The 16,285-nt window shown below is 32.8% G+C and overlaps 1 protein-coding gene across 2 annotated transcripts in view; it reads right to left on the bottom strand.

The window, feature by feature from the left end:
- LOC129219891 (insulin-like growth factor 2 mRNA-binding protein 1) overlaps positions 1-16,285 on the bottom strand; it is a 91,376-nt gene that overhangs the window by 30,495 nt on the left and 44,596 nt on the right. The window contains exons 3-4 of one of the 2 annotated variants that reach the window (XM_054854205.1): positions 10,580-10,689; positions 7,469-7,532 (exon numbers count right to left, since the gene is read on the bottom strand). In XM_054854205.1, coding sequence (XP_054710180.1) covers positions 7,469-7,532; positions 10,580-10,689 — 174 coding nt within the window. Of the gene's footprint in view, positions 1-7,468; positions 7,533-10,579; positions 10,692-16,285 lie in introns of both variants that reach the window. The other variant, XM_054854206.1, reaches the window with a different exon arrangement.

Raw genomic sequence — 16,285 nt, 5'->3', positions numbered from 1 at the left:
ATGTTAGCATGTTTCCAATCCAAAACAGGAGCTTGAGACATCGCACAGATTAAGGAATCGGATCAAATATATGACAAAATAATTTTAATCCTCACAGTTCTCAAAATTTTGTAGACTAATAATGTCAGAAGCAATTTCTTATAAAAACCACTTGTTTACCTCTTTGAAAACTGAATTTCAATGCATTATGTAGTTTCAAAATTTCTTCTAAAACTGTAGATCTAAAAAAAAATTGCTGAATAGTTTTAAAAAAACCTAATACTTTAACAATTAAAATAAAGCAAACAATAAGTTGTTTTAAGTAGTATAGTCTAAAATTACTTTAAACTTCCAAAATAATTGGAAAGCATTTAGGATGCAGAAGGATTGAAACTTCAAACACAGCATGCAATTATCGGCGAATCAAGTACAGTAGACCCTCGTTTTAGCAAGTTTATTTTAAGCGGTTTAAGATTTGACACCTTTATTTTACGTGGATGAGTTTCGGTTTTAAGCCGACGCAGCAATGCAAACAAATTAATTTTTTCCCTCTTTCAAAATCCGAACACCTAAAGATTGCAGATTATGCGCAATCTACTGCATTTTGGCGTGCTAATAATAGAGCTTGGGCCATTGGAGACATTTTATGTGATTGGTTCCAGAGCTCTTTCCAGAAGTAAAGTTATAAACTCTCACAGTTCAGAACTCACTGGAAGAAGAGCTTTAAGAGTGACAAAGGAGGTCAAAACCAACGAGGATACCGACGTCTGTGATGCACAACCAAAAACGTTCACTGAAAATTTTGGGCCATTCCTTGACAATAGAAATAATCTTTCTGATTTGTTAGTGAGGGAAGATTCCATCATGGAAATGACGCAAGTGATCATGGATGCGTTAATACTCTGCAAAGAATTAGAGAAAAATTATTGCCTGCCAAAAGACTCATAGCCAGCTCCTTTTTATAAACAGAGCATGAAGTTAATTTATGTTGGGTCATTCCATGTCAATTCAACCACACTCCAACACCCACCATCTCAAATTCCAATGAAACTTTGTATACTTCTACTTTTCATAATCCTAAGTAACCTCCTAAAGTATTTCTTCTCTATTAAAAATAGTTTTCATTTTTTGGCCCTTCAAAGTTTTGCGATTTTGCGTTAGTTGTCTTTTACAGTTCTCTGAGAATCAACAGCAGCTGTTTGCAAAAAAAAATTATTTCTCAAAAACTAAAGATAAAAAAATTTGGAAAATTTTTATATTATATATTAAGATTTCAAGTATTTCAGAAAAAAATATGTCAAAAATCTAAATTTATATTCAGCAATTAAAAAAAATTAACAAACTGAAAATTTTTAATTTTTTTCAATAAAAAAATGATAGTCAAAATTTTTAAATTTTGGCATGAGGGTCTAAATTAAAATAATTTAAATATTTTTTTTAATGATCATTAACATGTGTGCTAACATATAAAATAGAAATCTTTAGGGGACTTTGAGGGATTCTGCCCCCCTGCCCCCTATTTTGATAAATGAAAAAAAGTTGATCGCAATATTACAAACTAAGTTAATAATTGCATTAAAGAAAATTTAAATATTGAAATACATTGGCGTTTGAACTTAAATGTAAACAATTAAATACTCAAGATTTTTTTGAATTGTAAATAATTTAAATTAAAAATAAACAATAAAAATAATCGAATATCGCGAAATTCGAAATTTTCCTACAACAATTTATGCACACTAAAAATTATTGTTAAACTCAGGGCAATATAAAAATTAAAACTTTTCATCTAATTCCAATTTATAATTAGACAATTTATGCAAAGTATTAAAAATCCTATAAATACGAGTTCAGAGCTTTTAACTTTATTCATTAATCTAATGCAATATCAAACTGAAACTTGGATTTGGTTTAACATAGCAATTTATTGGGTATGAGTTTAAAATGGTTACAATTGCCCAAAATGTTTATAATTAAGGCTTTGCAACAGGGTTGGCCGAATTGGACCCAATGGGTTTTTTTGAAAAAACCCATTTAAAAAAACCCATTATTTAGCCCACTTTTGGGTTTTTTAAAATTTTCTGAGAAGTTTAAAAAAAAATTAATTTAAATACTTTCATAATTTAAATTTCTTTTTTATTTGTTCTTCATCACAGACAATGAACACAAAAAATGAATTTTGAACTTTAATAGTATTTCTTAACACTTAACAGCATTAAAAAAATACTTCAAAGATTTTAAATAAATATATTTAACTTTTTTCTTTAACTGGTCAATAAATAACTCAAATTATCTTGACTGAGTCCTGTCTCGTCTGATTTTCTCAATATTTGTAGATTGTACAGAGGAAACTACTCTAGTTAAAAGGCTTTCAGGTGAATTATTTTCTGCAAACCAACACGTCACAAATCTTGAATAAACACAAGGTATATTTTTAGAAATTAACAGATTTTTCAAACGGTCAACAGAAAACAGAACAGGATGTACAGTATTTTCATTATCTTCGAAAAAGTTTAATATTTCTTACTCTGTACACAGAAGTAGAAAAACAGGCAACATTCAATTCAAAGAAATGTGTTGATTAAGCTGGAATTCAGTAAAAACTGATTTAAACTACTTGAGGTTCTACAGTAGTTTTGCATAACAAAATGATATACAATAAAGTAAAATGCAAAAAAAAAAATATGTAGTAATTAAAAACGAACAATAGATTTTATCACTCGAGAAGTAACTTTGCCTTAACTGTTGGTAATAATGAAAACTAAAAAAAATCTGAAACTTCACCATTCTTGGGTTTTGTAGTCTTTTATACTTTTCTTCAGAATATGCTGAATTTTAACTAGTTTTCCAGCTTCTTTTACCCGAAGACAATTTTTGCACTTTGTCTATACACTTACGCTACAATATGCTACAAGTACCCCCCACATTTTCCCTAAAAGAAAAAAAAACCCCACATTTCTTTTAAAAAACCCAACTTTAGTTGGGTTTTTTTTGGGTTTTATTTAAAAAAACCCTGGGTCCATGGGCTTTTTTTAAAAAACCCGGGTTTTTGCCAACCCTGCTTTGCAACAATCTCATTTGACCCTAAAAGTGTGTTTTGTTATCTTGAGTGTTTCTATGATCATAAATGGATCCTAATAACCGGGCATTTGTACAAATGACAGGTATTTTTATTTTACACTTCACTAGTAATTTTTTCAGATGTTTTGTTTTCTTTTTAATATACTTGCCTGTCACCTCCCTAACTTTATGGTTGCTTTACTGCAAAAAGGAACTTTACTTGCAAAAAGGAACAGCTGGTATTAGATGACAGCTGATCAGCAAACTGTATGGTTTACATAAATAGTTAGTTGTTTATATTATGACTGTGAGATTGGTAACTACTTTTTATTTAAAATACTTTCTTTTTCTTGATTCCTCTTTCAACTGCTGCATTAGTTTTATCAAGGGTAGTATGTTTTTTCAAGCCACTTTTTATTTTCTACAAATGATTTATAAACATTATATATATTCCAGTTTAAATACAATGAGACTTCAGTAACTGGACACACTGATAATCCTTGTAACTTGACATTTATTTTTCTTGGGGTCTGCCCAATGCTAACTTCAATGGCCGAAAACCTTTCTAACTTGACACACATTTTGCTAGAACCCCCTATAAGTCAACATCCAATTGCTATTCTAGTTCAATTCATTCTTTCATATTAACCTTTTCACAAAATTTTAGAAAAGTTCTTTCAGAGAATTCTATCTTTTATCCAGGGGAGTCAGCAACCACTCTGTGCTGTTAGTGCAATTCTTATAGGGTAGGCTAAAATGTATCCCATGGGAGGCCTGTAGAGAAAGAAAGCACCATTATTTGTTTTCTAAACAAGTGAGAGCAGGACTTGTTTTTTTAGCAGACCTGACTAACAAGAAGCTTTTATCTCTTTTCAACAATTATGTATTTATTCCTCACAAGATATTCAAATCTATTATTGATTTTATTATGTTTTTTCAAAAAAAGAAAACAAAAATAGAAAATTCATTTACTGGAATTAATTTTCATAATGTGAATGTTAAGCATTAATAAAGTGATACAGACAGAAAATTTTTAGGAATTAAAATTTTGGAACCCCAGTAAGTTGAGGAAAAGTTGCGAGTTATGTCATTAAGATGGGGGGAAGGGAATCTGGACAAAAAAAAATTTCCATGCAAATAATGATTTGTTTTCCAATTGTCATTAAAAAATATAAAAATCCATTGAATACGAGAGGTGCATAAATACTAATTTATTTCTTCATTTGCTATGAGGGGAGGGGGACAGGTAATTTACTTTATTTAAAACATATTATAACTAAACAATCAGACCATTAATTTTTAAGGGGTGTTAAATGTAATTTCAAGAAATTAAAAGGATGAATTTGTCGTTGTATGGCAGCAAAACTATAATGGAAAAACAGTTCCACAATAGCAATTTTTCTCAAACGTAAGGAGAGGGGGGGATCCTGAAAGTACTAGTAACTGCATGATTATGAATTGGTGTTAAGACTTGACTTTTGTTTTAACTTGTCTGGACTAAAATGCAGTAATCTGTATGCAGATATTGTTGTCTGCAACTTTTGAATTTCATGATATCTTATTTTCAGAATGTTTATATTTTAAACAATTTTTAAATATTTCAAATAAAAAATAGCTTGAATATTAAATTTATATGTTTGAGTTCAATATTTTACACACTTTACATTTAAATTTTTAAAATAATTGCTGGGAACTCTTGTTTCAAAGACATGGAAGAACTTTTCTCTATGATGCTTTCGTTGTTTCTAGGGGGGAGGGGACAGAATCCCTAAAATACCCATAACTTTTTTCATAGGAAAAGTTAGGGCACATACTCATGATCATTTTTCTTTAAATCATGATTTTTAAAACTGACCCTGATGTTAAAAATTTAGAATTTTAACAATGGTTTTTTTGACCGAAAAAAAAAACCAAAATGTTTAACGTTCTGTTTTTTAAAAAAAATATTATAATATAATATAAAAAGATTATTACAATATTTTTTTATAAAAATATTCAGTCTTAACATTTTTTATGACAATTTTCAAAAACGTAATATCATTTGTTGCTGAGAAATATTTCTTTTTTCCATTAACAACAGCTCAGTTAGTGTCTTTGAAAGTGACAAAAAAAAAAAAAAAAAAAAATGCAAAATCAAAAAATTTCAGAAGTCTATAAAATTAAAATACATTGAGATTGAAAGAAAAGAAACAAAGGGGTTGCTTTTAACCACAAAATAAGGAAGTATACCAAGTTCCATCAAAATCTAGATGGTAAGTGTTAAGATCCCATTTTTGTGGCTGATTTGACAAATTTTAAACTATTTCAAATAGAATAGAAGCTTAAATATTATTATTTTTTTATATTTGAGTTCCATATTCAACACATTGTATATTTGAATTTTTGTCATAATTGTTGACAATTCTGTTTTTAAGAATATGGAAGAGATTGTATGATGTTTTACGCTTTTTTTTCCAGAATGTGAAGAGGGGGGGGGGGGCAGAATCCCTTAAAGTCCCCTAATGTTTTTCATTGGATAAGTTAGAGTACATATTCATGATCATTTTTTAAAAAAATCATGATTTTTAAAGCTGACCCTTTTGTTGAAATTCAGATTTTTGCCAACACCTTTTTTTGCAAAAAAATTCAAAATTTTCAATTTTCTAATTTTTTAAAAAAATTTTGTGCAAACTAAGGTTATTAAAATATTTTTTATCAACATGTTCAAAGTCTTTCTATTTTGTGTAAAAATTTTCAAAAATATTATAGCATTAGTTACAAGAAAGAATTTTTTTCATAAACAACATCTTAGTTTGAGTGTCTCGAAAATGACAAAAAATGTAAAATCGCCAAATTTCAAAAGGCTATAAAATCAAAACGCTTTGATACTGAAAGAAAAAAAAATTAGGGGGTTGCTTGTAACCATAAAGGGATGAAGTATACCAAGTTTGATCAAATTCCGAGACGGTGGGTGTTAAAATTCTAATTTTGTGGTTGATTTGACGTGGAATGACCCTGTTTTCTTTATGTATGTTGTGCATAAAAGTCGATATAAGTACACATTAAACTTATTATACAGTTAATCATCACTTGAGTGAAGTACTTCGTTATCTACGGAACCAAACACCTATTTTAACACTAGTATGAGGTCTCAATTTACGCGGCATTTCCGTGGAACGTAACCCCCATGTAAAACAAGGGTCTACTGTATTCGATATTGGCATACGTCCAAAACGTAGTTTTACTAGACAAGGCAGAAACAAAGAAAATTCAGTCAAATATTTAAAAATTTGATCAAATTATTTTAGTGGCAGCAAAACAAAAAGGCTGAAAAATATTATGAGAAGTAATTTTAATCATGATACAGGTGTTTTAAATATTGCATTCTAATGCATTAATAGTTCACTTCTGCATTTTCTAGCTTTGAAAAATTTAAAAGCAATGGGGAATGAAAAATTTAGAGGTGAGAACGTTTTAAAAATAATTGTCCTTCCATCCAGTGAAATGGTTGCTGATTTCACGGCGCAAATTAAAGGAAACTTTTGCAATATGTAATATGGGTGAAATTTCCAAGTATTGCTGACTTCGTTAGTGAAGCATATAACAGCAACGCTCACTACAATAACTTCATGAACATATAGTAAAATATCGCAACAAACAATAGCGAAATGATAGGATATGCCGACAAAAATTTTAATATCAACAAGAAAATTTTACTAATTTAGAAAATTAAATTTAAAAAGGGAAAAATAAATGAAAAGTTGGAGCGTGGGAGATCAGGCCGAAAAACGGGAGTTTTCAGCCAGTTTATGAATTTGACAATGTTGATAAAAATCGGAAATCATCCTTTACAATTAGAAACCCTTTTGGCAGGTTTTCAAGGATAAAACTTTCGATTTTTATTTCCGGCCAAAATTTAAAAAATTCACTCTTTAGAGAGTAGAATGTAGGAACTTTTGGCTAAAAACTAAACTTATTTGCTTTATTCAAAATCTGCTAATTTCACCGCTTTTGGAGCAGTTCAGTGCAACTTGAGCAGTTATTTCACTCCTGCATTCCTCTTTGACGACAATGTATACCAAAGGATTAAATATTCTTCAAGCAATAAAAAAAAATACTGAAAACTCTTTTTGTTACTATAAACCTAGTATAGTAAGTACGGCAATAGTGCCTTGAAAGAGTCTTGTGTCGACCGCCGCTTTTCCCCCCAGGGATTTATAAGACCAATTTGTGGCTCTTTCGAGAAGCACTATAGTATGGAGTCCCCCGATTCGCAGACATGAAATACCCCCCTTCCCCCACCGTTTTTTTAGTTTCAATTATACCTTTTCATGTGATATATTTAAGAGGGAGGAAATTTGAAATGTTGGTGAAACTGGGAATAAACCATAGAAACAACAGAAATCTTAAAGATTTGAAATTTCTTCATAATAATAAATACCTGACTTACTGTTGAGCTTGGTCTTGATTCTCATAGGTAGCTATTGCACTGTAAGTATTTTGCTTTGAAGGACCTGAAAAAAGCATACAATGAAATAAAAAGGTTAGGCAGGGGGTGGGGAGCGAGCATTAGGAGCAAAGTTGAACCTTTTGCCGAACTTCATATTTTTCGATTATGCTAGCCTCTATTATTCTGACAACGGTCAAGGGACTGCATTGTTTACTCAGTTTCGTCACACTGGAGCTTTGTTCTGCAGTGTGCAGGTAAACGACAGTATCTGTAGTAATTAGTTCGAAATGTTTGAAGAAACTACTTTTGGATTCAATACTAACAATAGTGTTGGAATTGGATGTTCCTTTCGCATTTTTTTTTCCAGTGGAAAACAAATAAAGCAAGCTCGTGCAATGAAGGTAACGTACAATAAATGACAAAAAACATATAAAATAATAACGAAAAATTTGCAGTAACTACCCCCTACTTGCCTACAGCAGCATTTCTCCCTTAAAGTTCAAATGTCTATTGCTTAGTCGAGCTGTCGGCACTCACAAAACTTACAGCTGTGTAACCTTTTCAAGCAAAAAGCCACTAGCAATTCAGAGTCAACTACACACAACTGCTATCGTGCCACCGTTTTATAAAAAGTTTCATTTTGTATTCAATAACTGATAATCGTTAGCTTCAAAGCTTACTAAAAAAGTTTGAAAATTAATGAAAACCTGGAAACTTTTCTGTTGCACTTCTATTAATTTGATAAGTAGCTAAGTGTAGCAATTGTTTTCCTTTATGTTCTAAAATTCCATTCATGTTCGACAAAAAGCAATAGGGGCACGTTGCAACCTTCCAATATTGAACTTACTTATAGTTCAATGCCTTCCAATACAATGGTGTAAGCTTGTGCCTCTTCACTGTGAAAGTCAGCACGATATAAAAAATGAGGAACATTGCATGGAACTTTTGCCTTCTTGTAACGAAGTTCCCCGGGACGCGACTCAGTGGTGCCAAGCCATTGTGCTGTCAGCCTAATTTGTGGTACAGTAGAAGAACAGTATTGAAACAATCCTTTTTTTTTTTTGAAATTTTCTCAGTGGGGGTATTATAAAATATTCAAGCTCAAAAGTCAAGCTGAAAAATTTGGTCGTAAGAAAGTCATGTAATATATCAATAGAAAGCTCTATTTCTTAGCTTTACCATGGCTTTTGAATTTTCATTCTACTTCAATTAGAAGAGAAGTTATGGTCATTTGAAAGAACACACTTTACATTTTTTTCCCATACATTTTTTTTTATACACAGACCTACATTTTGAACAATTTTCAAAATAGAAATATGAAAGTTGTCATGTGTTTCCTTCATGCCAAATTTTATCTTTTGATGCTGATTGTCTTTTTGCTGATGTAGCTCATTTGAGGCAGTGAGAAGCAAAGGGATGTAATTGCCAAGTTAAAAATTTCGAAATAAACTGTACAAAAAGGAGGGAAACCTCCCCTCTTTTGGGGGCAAGAGATAGAACTAGTATCCCTGGTAGTGGTAGATACTGCTATACGGCAGGATTTTAAAAAATTTCAATGAAAACTTACCTAGGATCTGAATAGTCTAGTCAAATTAGGGCTTGACCTGAGCATTAAAAAAAAAAAAAGAATCTGCACCTATACCACATTGTTCAGTATCATGAGGAGACAACGTGTCAAAAATTCCCAAAAGTTTGAGCGTCAAGTTTGGGAGTTACGGGGGGGTAAAAGAGGGGGCTGAAAATACACATTAGTGCCTTATTTCAGCTGTATCTCCAACACTATTTCTTTTCAATAAAGTGTAATTGAGAAACTAAATAAGTGAAAAATAAAGATAATGCAACTGAACTAAATAAGTGTCACCGTCATTTCATTTACTTGGGGGAGGGGGGGGGGCAAAGTAAATGCACTAAAAAATGTCCCCTAAAAACAATAAAATTCCTGCATTGAAACTTTTGAATTTCTAAAATAGGGGGGGGATTCCCCCCCCCCCGCTTCCCTTAGAATGACAGACCTGTGTAAAAAACTTAAGTAATACTATTCTTATTTTTTATTCAATTACATTTCAATGAAAAGGAATAGTGTTGGAAATACAGCTGAAATAAAACACTAATCGGCATTTTCGGCCCCCTCTTTGCCCCCCCCCCTCCGTAACTTCCAAACCCGACGCTCAAACTCTTGGGACTTTTTGGTACGCCATTTCCTTTTGATATTGAACAACGTGGTATAGTGCAATTTTTTTTTTTTTTTTTTTTTGAATGTTCGGGTTCGGCCCTTTTTCGATCTAATTTGACTGGACTAGAACTTCAAACTCGTTTTTCTCGAAAAATTTATAAGCCCATTCATATCCCTCTGTGCCACATTTGTTTTTAATGCTTTTATTAAATGCCCTCATTTATTTACTTGGTTCATTTTGGACAGTTTTTACAACTGTTAAGAATCACATGCTTCTAAATCCTAAAATGGGATCGAAAACATAACATTCAAATACATAGCTAAAATAGCAAAAGGAAGTTTTCAATGAATAGGAAACCAGTAAAATTCGCCCTCCTAAAATCTGTGCTAAAAGGGGACATTCCTCCTAAAATTTAAACTTTATATGAAACCCTGTTAGTGCATTACGCCTAAGTCAAAAGTTAGATTAAAAGAAAGTTATGGGATTGATATTAAGATTTTTTTTATCAACAACGCTTTTCATGGGACAGTCGGGGACTAATCCAGGATTTTTTTTTTTTTTTTTTTTGCAAGGAGCCTTTTCTCGGAATTTTGACATGAAAATATTATACTAATTTAATTTTAGGGGCTTTAGTTTTAAGAGTAAAAGATACCAATGCTTAAAATACAATAAATAAATTAAGCAACTTTAAAATATATTTAACACTACAGGATTTTTTTTACTGTTAATATTGCTAGACTCCCTTTCTGAACTTCAGATTTTTGTGTAGGGTCTGCTTTAAGAATTAATAACTTTGCAAAGGGTTTTTTTATACGGATGGGATGATGGGAAATTGAGAGGTTCCAAAAAACGCTCATTTCTTTCCAAATGAAACCCCGCTTATGTTGAAATGTAAGGGTCAGTTCAATTGAAATGATACAATGCGAAATACAATTACCTTTCTCAGAATGTTGGACGCTTCCAAAATTAGACAACAAGCGGGAAAAATCATCCCATGGGTACTGTTCTGGTATATTGCTGATCTGAATGGCACTTGACCCTCGATGCCTAAAAAGAAAAAGTAAATGCTTAAAAGTTTAGAGCAAAATAAGGTTTTCCTAATGAAAACACACAATCAGTATCTGATACTGATTGTGTGTGCGTTTTGGTCCTTTCATGTTACTATCATGAAAGAAACAAGTTCTCAATTATTCTCAAGATAAACCAAATTAGCCATTTTCTTATTTGCTTTTGGAATGATAAATTTATTACTTATTTTTAATGAACTATACAATTTTAAATATAGATAAATTTAGGATGTCAAATGTTAGTGCGATTGCATTTCACGAAAGACATAAAATAGAACCACATTTTCTATTTTAATATGGCATAATAAAATAAAAACACAAGTACAGTAAACTCCCGATTATCGGCAGTCGGCATACATTTTAGCTATCGTACACACTAAGTATCGTCCCCCCCCCCCTTTGTTTGGATTATCCGAGGTCAGCGTACAGACTTTAGAGACTTTTCCCCCCTCATTTGTATTAAGGCTAATACGAGAGCGTAGACTAAAAAAACAAATGAAGTTCTCAAAAATACGTCATGCAAGTTGTTAGCCGTTTTTCTTGATTGAAGACTAAATGAGTTACACCCAGTTTTAATCACAATAAGATTTGATTTAACTAACTCGGGTGACCTGAGAGGAGGCGAGGCGATTCGATATAAGTTGCTTTTATTTTCATTAGCATTTGGAAACGGCAACAAAACTTAAACAGGTGTATTCAGTTTCATTTTTTTATGATTAAAGGCGAAATAATTTACAAAGGGTTAAATAATGGGGAATCACATTGAATGTTCGTGAACAGATTATTCAAAATCTCTCTACAATACTGAAAATAGCGCAACATCAAGAGTAAGAAATATAATTGCAAAAATCAAACAAGCAGTCGCATAGAAAAATCCGTTGATTTATTACGATAACAAACATTAAATTAAAGGGATTTTTTTTTTTTTTTGGCATTCGAAATAGCTTATTGAATCCCAACGCTTGTCGATTACAAGATTTTTTAAAAAACTGTCATGATTGTCTAACAAGATTTTAGTGATAAGTAATCCATCATAGCGCTTTAAAAAGACTTAAAGCAAAAGCAATTATACTACAGTAGAACCTGTTTTATTCGGTCCTCGTTTATGTGGATTTCCGGTTAATCCGGGTCAAATTTGTGGAGTTTGGAAAAAGTTTTATATTTAAACTAGCTGAACTGCAAATGCGCAAAACATTTTTTTATTAATTACACGAACGCCTGCATAGATTGCGCAATAAATTACAGCACTAACGAACATCACGGCGTACATCCGACACCAGCTGAACTATAAATGAAAAACTGTTTGGGTAAAACAGTGACAGTGATGAATGTGGCGAAACCATCCTACGTAACTTCATTTCAAAGCATTGTTTTTTGCTGTAATAAAAAGTACGTTTGAAGAATTGTTTTGTTATTTGCCATACCAAACAGATGATCCGGATTTTGGTTTATTCGGATTGTCCTTGGTTCCAGTTAATCTGAATAAACGAAGTCTTACTGCACACGCGACAAAAAATTTTGAGCGCCGGGAGAGACCCCCCCCCCCCCCTTTTGAACTCTGTGAAACCGTATCGCCAGAGGTAAAAATTAACATCTTGTCAGTTTCACGCGCTAGTTCGCAGCGAAGGGGGGGGGGGGTATAAAGTGCTGAAAACTTTTGGTTTTAACCCTATTGCCTATTCTAGTTTGACAATACACATGTAGGAACTAATGCAGCTGAAATCCCCCTTCACCGGTTTTTTTTTTTTTTTTTTTTTGTTTGTTGTTGTTGCTTTTAGTGTTAACTATACAGCATGCTGTTTTGGTCACCTGACACAGAAGGACAAATCAAAAGAGATCACTTCAAAATGAAATTCACAAATCTTTGTTTTCTTTACTAATCATAAACTGAAAGTCTGGATCTCTGTAAGGCGCATAGACCGTTCGGCCGATTTTCATGAAATTTGGTACAAAATTAGTTTTTAGCATGGGGTTGTGCACCTCGAAGAGATTTTTCGAAAATTCGATTTTGTTCTTTTTATATTCCAATTGTAAGGACATTTTACCAAGCAAATTATCACAACGTGGACGAATAAATTACGGAATTATCATAACGTGGAACCGTAACACGGCAAGCAAATGAATATAGCAAATTGGCGAGAAATTCGTCATCCATTATTTGTAAATGTACAGGCGAACCAAATGACATTTTTATTTTCTACTACGGGCAAAGCCGTGCGGGTACCACTAGTGAACACATAATTTCGAAAATCAATTTGTCACGTGTCCGATCATCAGCTAACATCAAAACATAGGTCAAGCTTGGCTGCGTAGGTAGTCAGACCAATGAGTGAACGCTCAAATATAATTTTCGTAAATTCGTAACATCTTAAAAAACTAACACTTGGGTACATGACAGTTAGAACATTTTTAATGACGTTTTTTAAAATTTGAAATTGAAAATTTTCAAAAAGTTATCAAAATACTTTTTAAAAAAGCTGGGATTATGTATGTGGTTCTATTTTAAGTTTTTTAGGAGGCTGAATAAAAAGTGATTCAACAATCGAGTAGGATAAACATGTCTAACCACTGAACCTGTGCAGTAGTTACGGGGAAATGAGAGGTGGGGGAGGGGGGGGGAATTCCACAAAATATTTAGTTTATTGTAAAAATAATGCGAAATTTAAATTGGTTCCAAACCAACTTTTCTTTTAGTGAGCAACTCAAAACATCTTTCCGACTACAGCTTTACAGTGATTTAACCATGCAGTGAGCTTCCAATCAATGAACATAGGGAATTTTTGTTTTTAACCGAAGTTTCACTAAGGTTTCTTCATTTTCTGTATTTATTTCATAATCGTCTTTTAATTCACACTTCCTAACTTAAAGGGGAGCCCAACTCTCGCAGAGCGTGACACATCCCCCTCAAATACGAAGCACTCCCTCAAGAACGAAACCCCCAAATTGGACTAAGAGACTCCCAAAAGCACCCTCGAGGGCAGCGTTTCTTAATTTCTTTGATCAATGGAACCCTTTTAAATGCTCACTTTTTTCGTGGAACTCTTAGTTTTTTGTCAATAGTTTGCAGTGGCGTAGCTAAGATTCTGTTTGAGAGGGAGCCCAGGTTCTTATCTCAAAGAGACTACCACACTATGTCGTTAAATTGATAATTAGACTTCATTATAAACCATGGTAATTATTGCTAACCGTTAATTATTACTTATTATAAAATACCAAAACACTCCTATTTGCATAGGCGGCTGTGCCCCAAAAAAGTAGGGGGTCAAAGGAGGTGCGGGGGGTAGGCAGGATTGGAGGGCGACACACCCTTAAAGCTAAATTTTTTCTTCAAAAAGGGGGTAATTGAAACTTTACGTCATTAATGAATTGACCTTCTTCCAAAAATTCGAGAAACGGACTCAAAAAGAGGGACCAGATGGCCTCAGAAGATTCCCTCCTACAAAATCTAAGTTTCATTTTAATTTTACGGAATAACAAGAAAAAAGCATAAAACAAACAATTATTAAGTCAGTTCTTTCTTTAAACACGTGAACAGATTATCACTGTCATTTTTCATTCGACTCTTAGTTTTGAACTTAAGAAAAGTGGAGGGGCAAAGTCCCTTTACCGTTGAAAGTGAAAGGGCAATTACCCCCTTGCCCCCTCGTACGAGCCACCTATGCCTATTTGTGATTCTGAGTATTTTTGAAAGGGATAAATAACCTCAGAATTTATGTATGAGTTAGATGATTAAAATATTTTCTTAGTTAGGAAAATAAATTTTAAAGTTATTTATAAATCAGACTTAGATGTCATTGTATGTTTATGTTGACTTAAATTGATCCTCACTCGTTAAATGTTAAAATTGTACTTTCAACAGCTGCCATAGATACTGGGGAGAGTGGCTGGTATTAAAAATAGAATATTTGAAATGTACGTCAAAAATCGTAATTTTAGGCAACATTTGCTAATGATCAGGAAAGAGAATTTGGGCTGTCCTTAAGTTTTGCAACGTTCAAGTCACTTTTAAACTATCTTTGGTAATATTAGGAGGTCAGTAGCTTCTTCCGGATTTTTTTTCGAAATTGAAGTGTTTAAAAGTCAGAAAGAGGTGCTTTATGACTGATCTTGGAAAAATTTCGAAGTTGAATCTTAAAGGCACAATATCAGGTGACAAATAAAACTATTCCTATAGTGGCTAACCCTGATGGGTATTAAAGCTCAGATTAGTATACGAAAGTAAAAGTAAATTTATTTTCAATTTTGGGAAAGCGTTTTTTATCGATTTTTTAAAGTGAGAAATTTGAAAGATGTGGAATGAAAACATTCAAGTCTCATGGAACCCCTGAGAGATCTTCGTGGAACCCTGAGGTTCCGCGGAACATAATTTAAGAAACGCTGCTGAGATTGTTGCTTTCTTGCTGCCCAAGACATTTTTCCATGACTCGAAATAAATTTCCATGACTTTTATGAAAATATTAATTTTCCATGACTTTTCCAGCTCTGAAATTTGTTTGTTTTTTTTCCATGACTTTCCAGGATTTCCATGACCCGTACGAACCCTGAATATAAATTAAACCATTATCCAAAAAAAAAAATTCAATTTTTTAGTTGCAGAATGTGTTGTCAGCCCAAATTTTTTTTTGCAAATGTCTGAAATTTTGGATATACAAACATTCCTGGAGGAAACAGAGACCCGATGTAAAAAAGCAACCCGATTTTGAAGTCGGCTGTCGCAAGAGTACCGAGAGGGGCGACGGGGCGAATCTCTTCCCGTGCAATACCGAAAAAAATTGCTTCCAGTTCTACTCGACTCAAAATACAGCAAGTGCCAAATTTAAAAATTTGGTAATAACCAGTTCAAATGGCAAGAGAAATTCATCTGTTTTTGGGGCAAGAGTTGGTACTTCAGTGAAATCCCGTTACAACGAACTTCAAGAAACCGTAATATTTGTTCGCTGAAGCGGGAATGTCGTAATAGAATCCAAGCAATGCAATGGAAATTGAATTGGAATCTTTTTTTTTTTGAAACATATTTCGTTGTATTGGTATTCGTCGTAACGGGATTTCACTGCAGTAGCACTGGCAAGTGCTACTAAACAGTAGGAATTAGAAAAACTTTTCAATAAAAGCTTCCTGACGTTTCTGCACATTATACGCTTTTCTCTCTATATATAAAGGGGACGGTGTTTCTTTGTACCCGATGGCCAGAAGACCCCATAGCACCGGCAGCCCTGAAACTTGGCACAAAAATTCGAACGTACCCCGGGCCCGTGCACCTCGAAGCCGAAATTCTAAATTTCGAATCATTTTTTTTCCTATATAACTAATTAAGCTAAGTTTCGGCTAATTAGGAGGTAAAAAATCCCCCCATCCCCAAACATTATATATCGTTGGAAAGGGTTTTCCTTCCCAAACAAGATGATGTTTGTTAAATTTTTCTCAATTAATTAGAACAGGAGATAAAAGCGATTCTAATTGAGCCAATTTTCAAGGCTTTTCTTTCGAAAAATGGCTATAACACTAGGTCCACTTTCCAGACAATGTTCAACTATAACACTAGGTCCATTTTTCAATTACTTTCTTTTTAAACATTT

This window comes from Uloborus diversus, chromosome 4 (assembly GCF_026930045.1).
Source record: "Uloborus diversus isolate 005 chromosome 4, Udiv.v.3.1, whole genome shotgun sequence".
Lineage (NCBI taxonomy): Eukaryota > Metazoa > Arthropoda > Arachnida > Araneae > Uloboridae > Uloborus > Uloborus diversus.
This window is presented reverse-complemented; position numbering and strand designations above follow the sequence as displayed.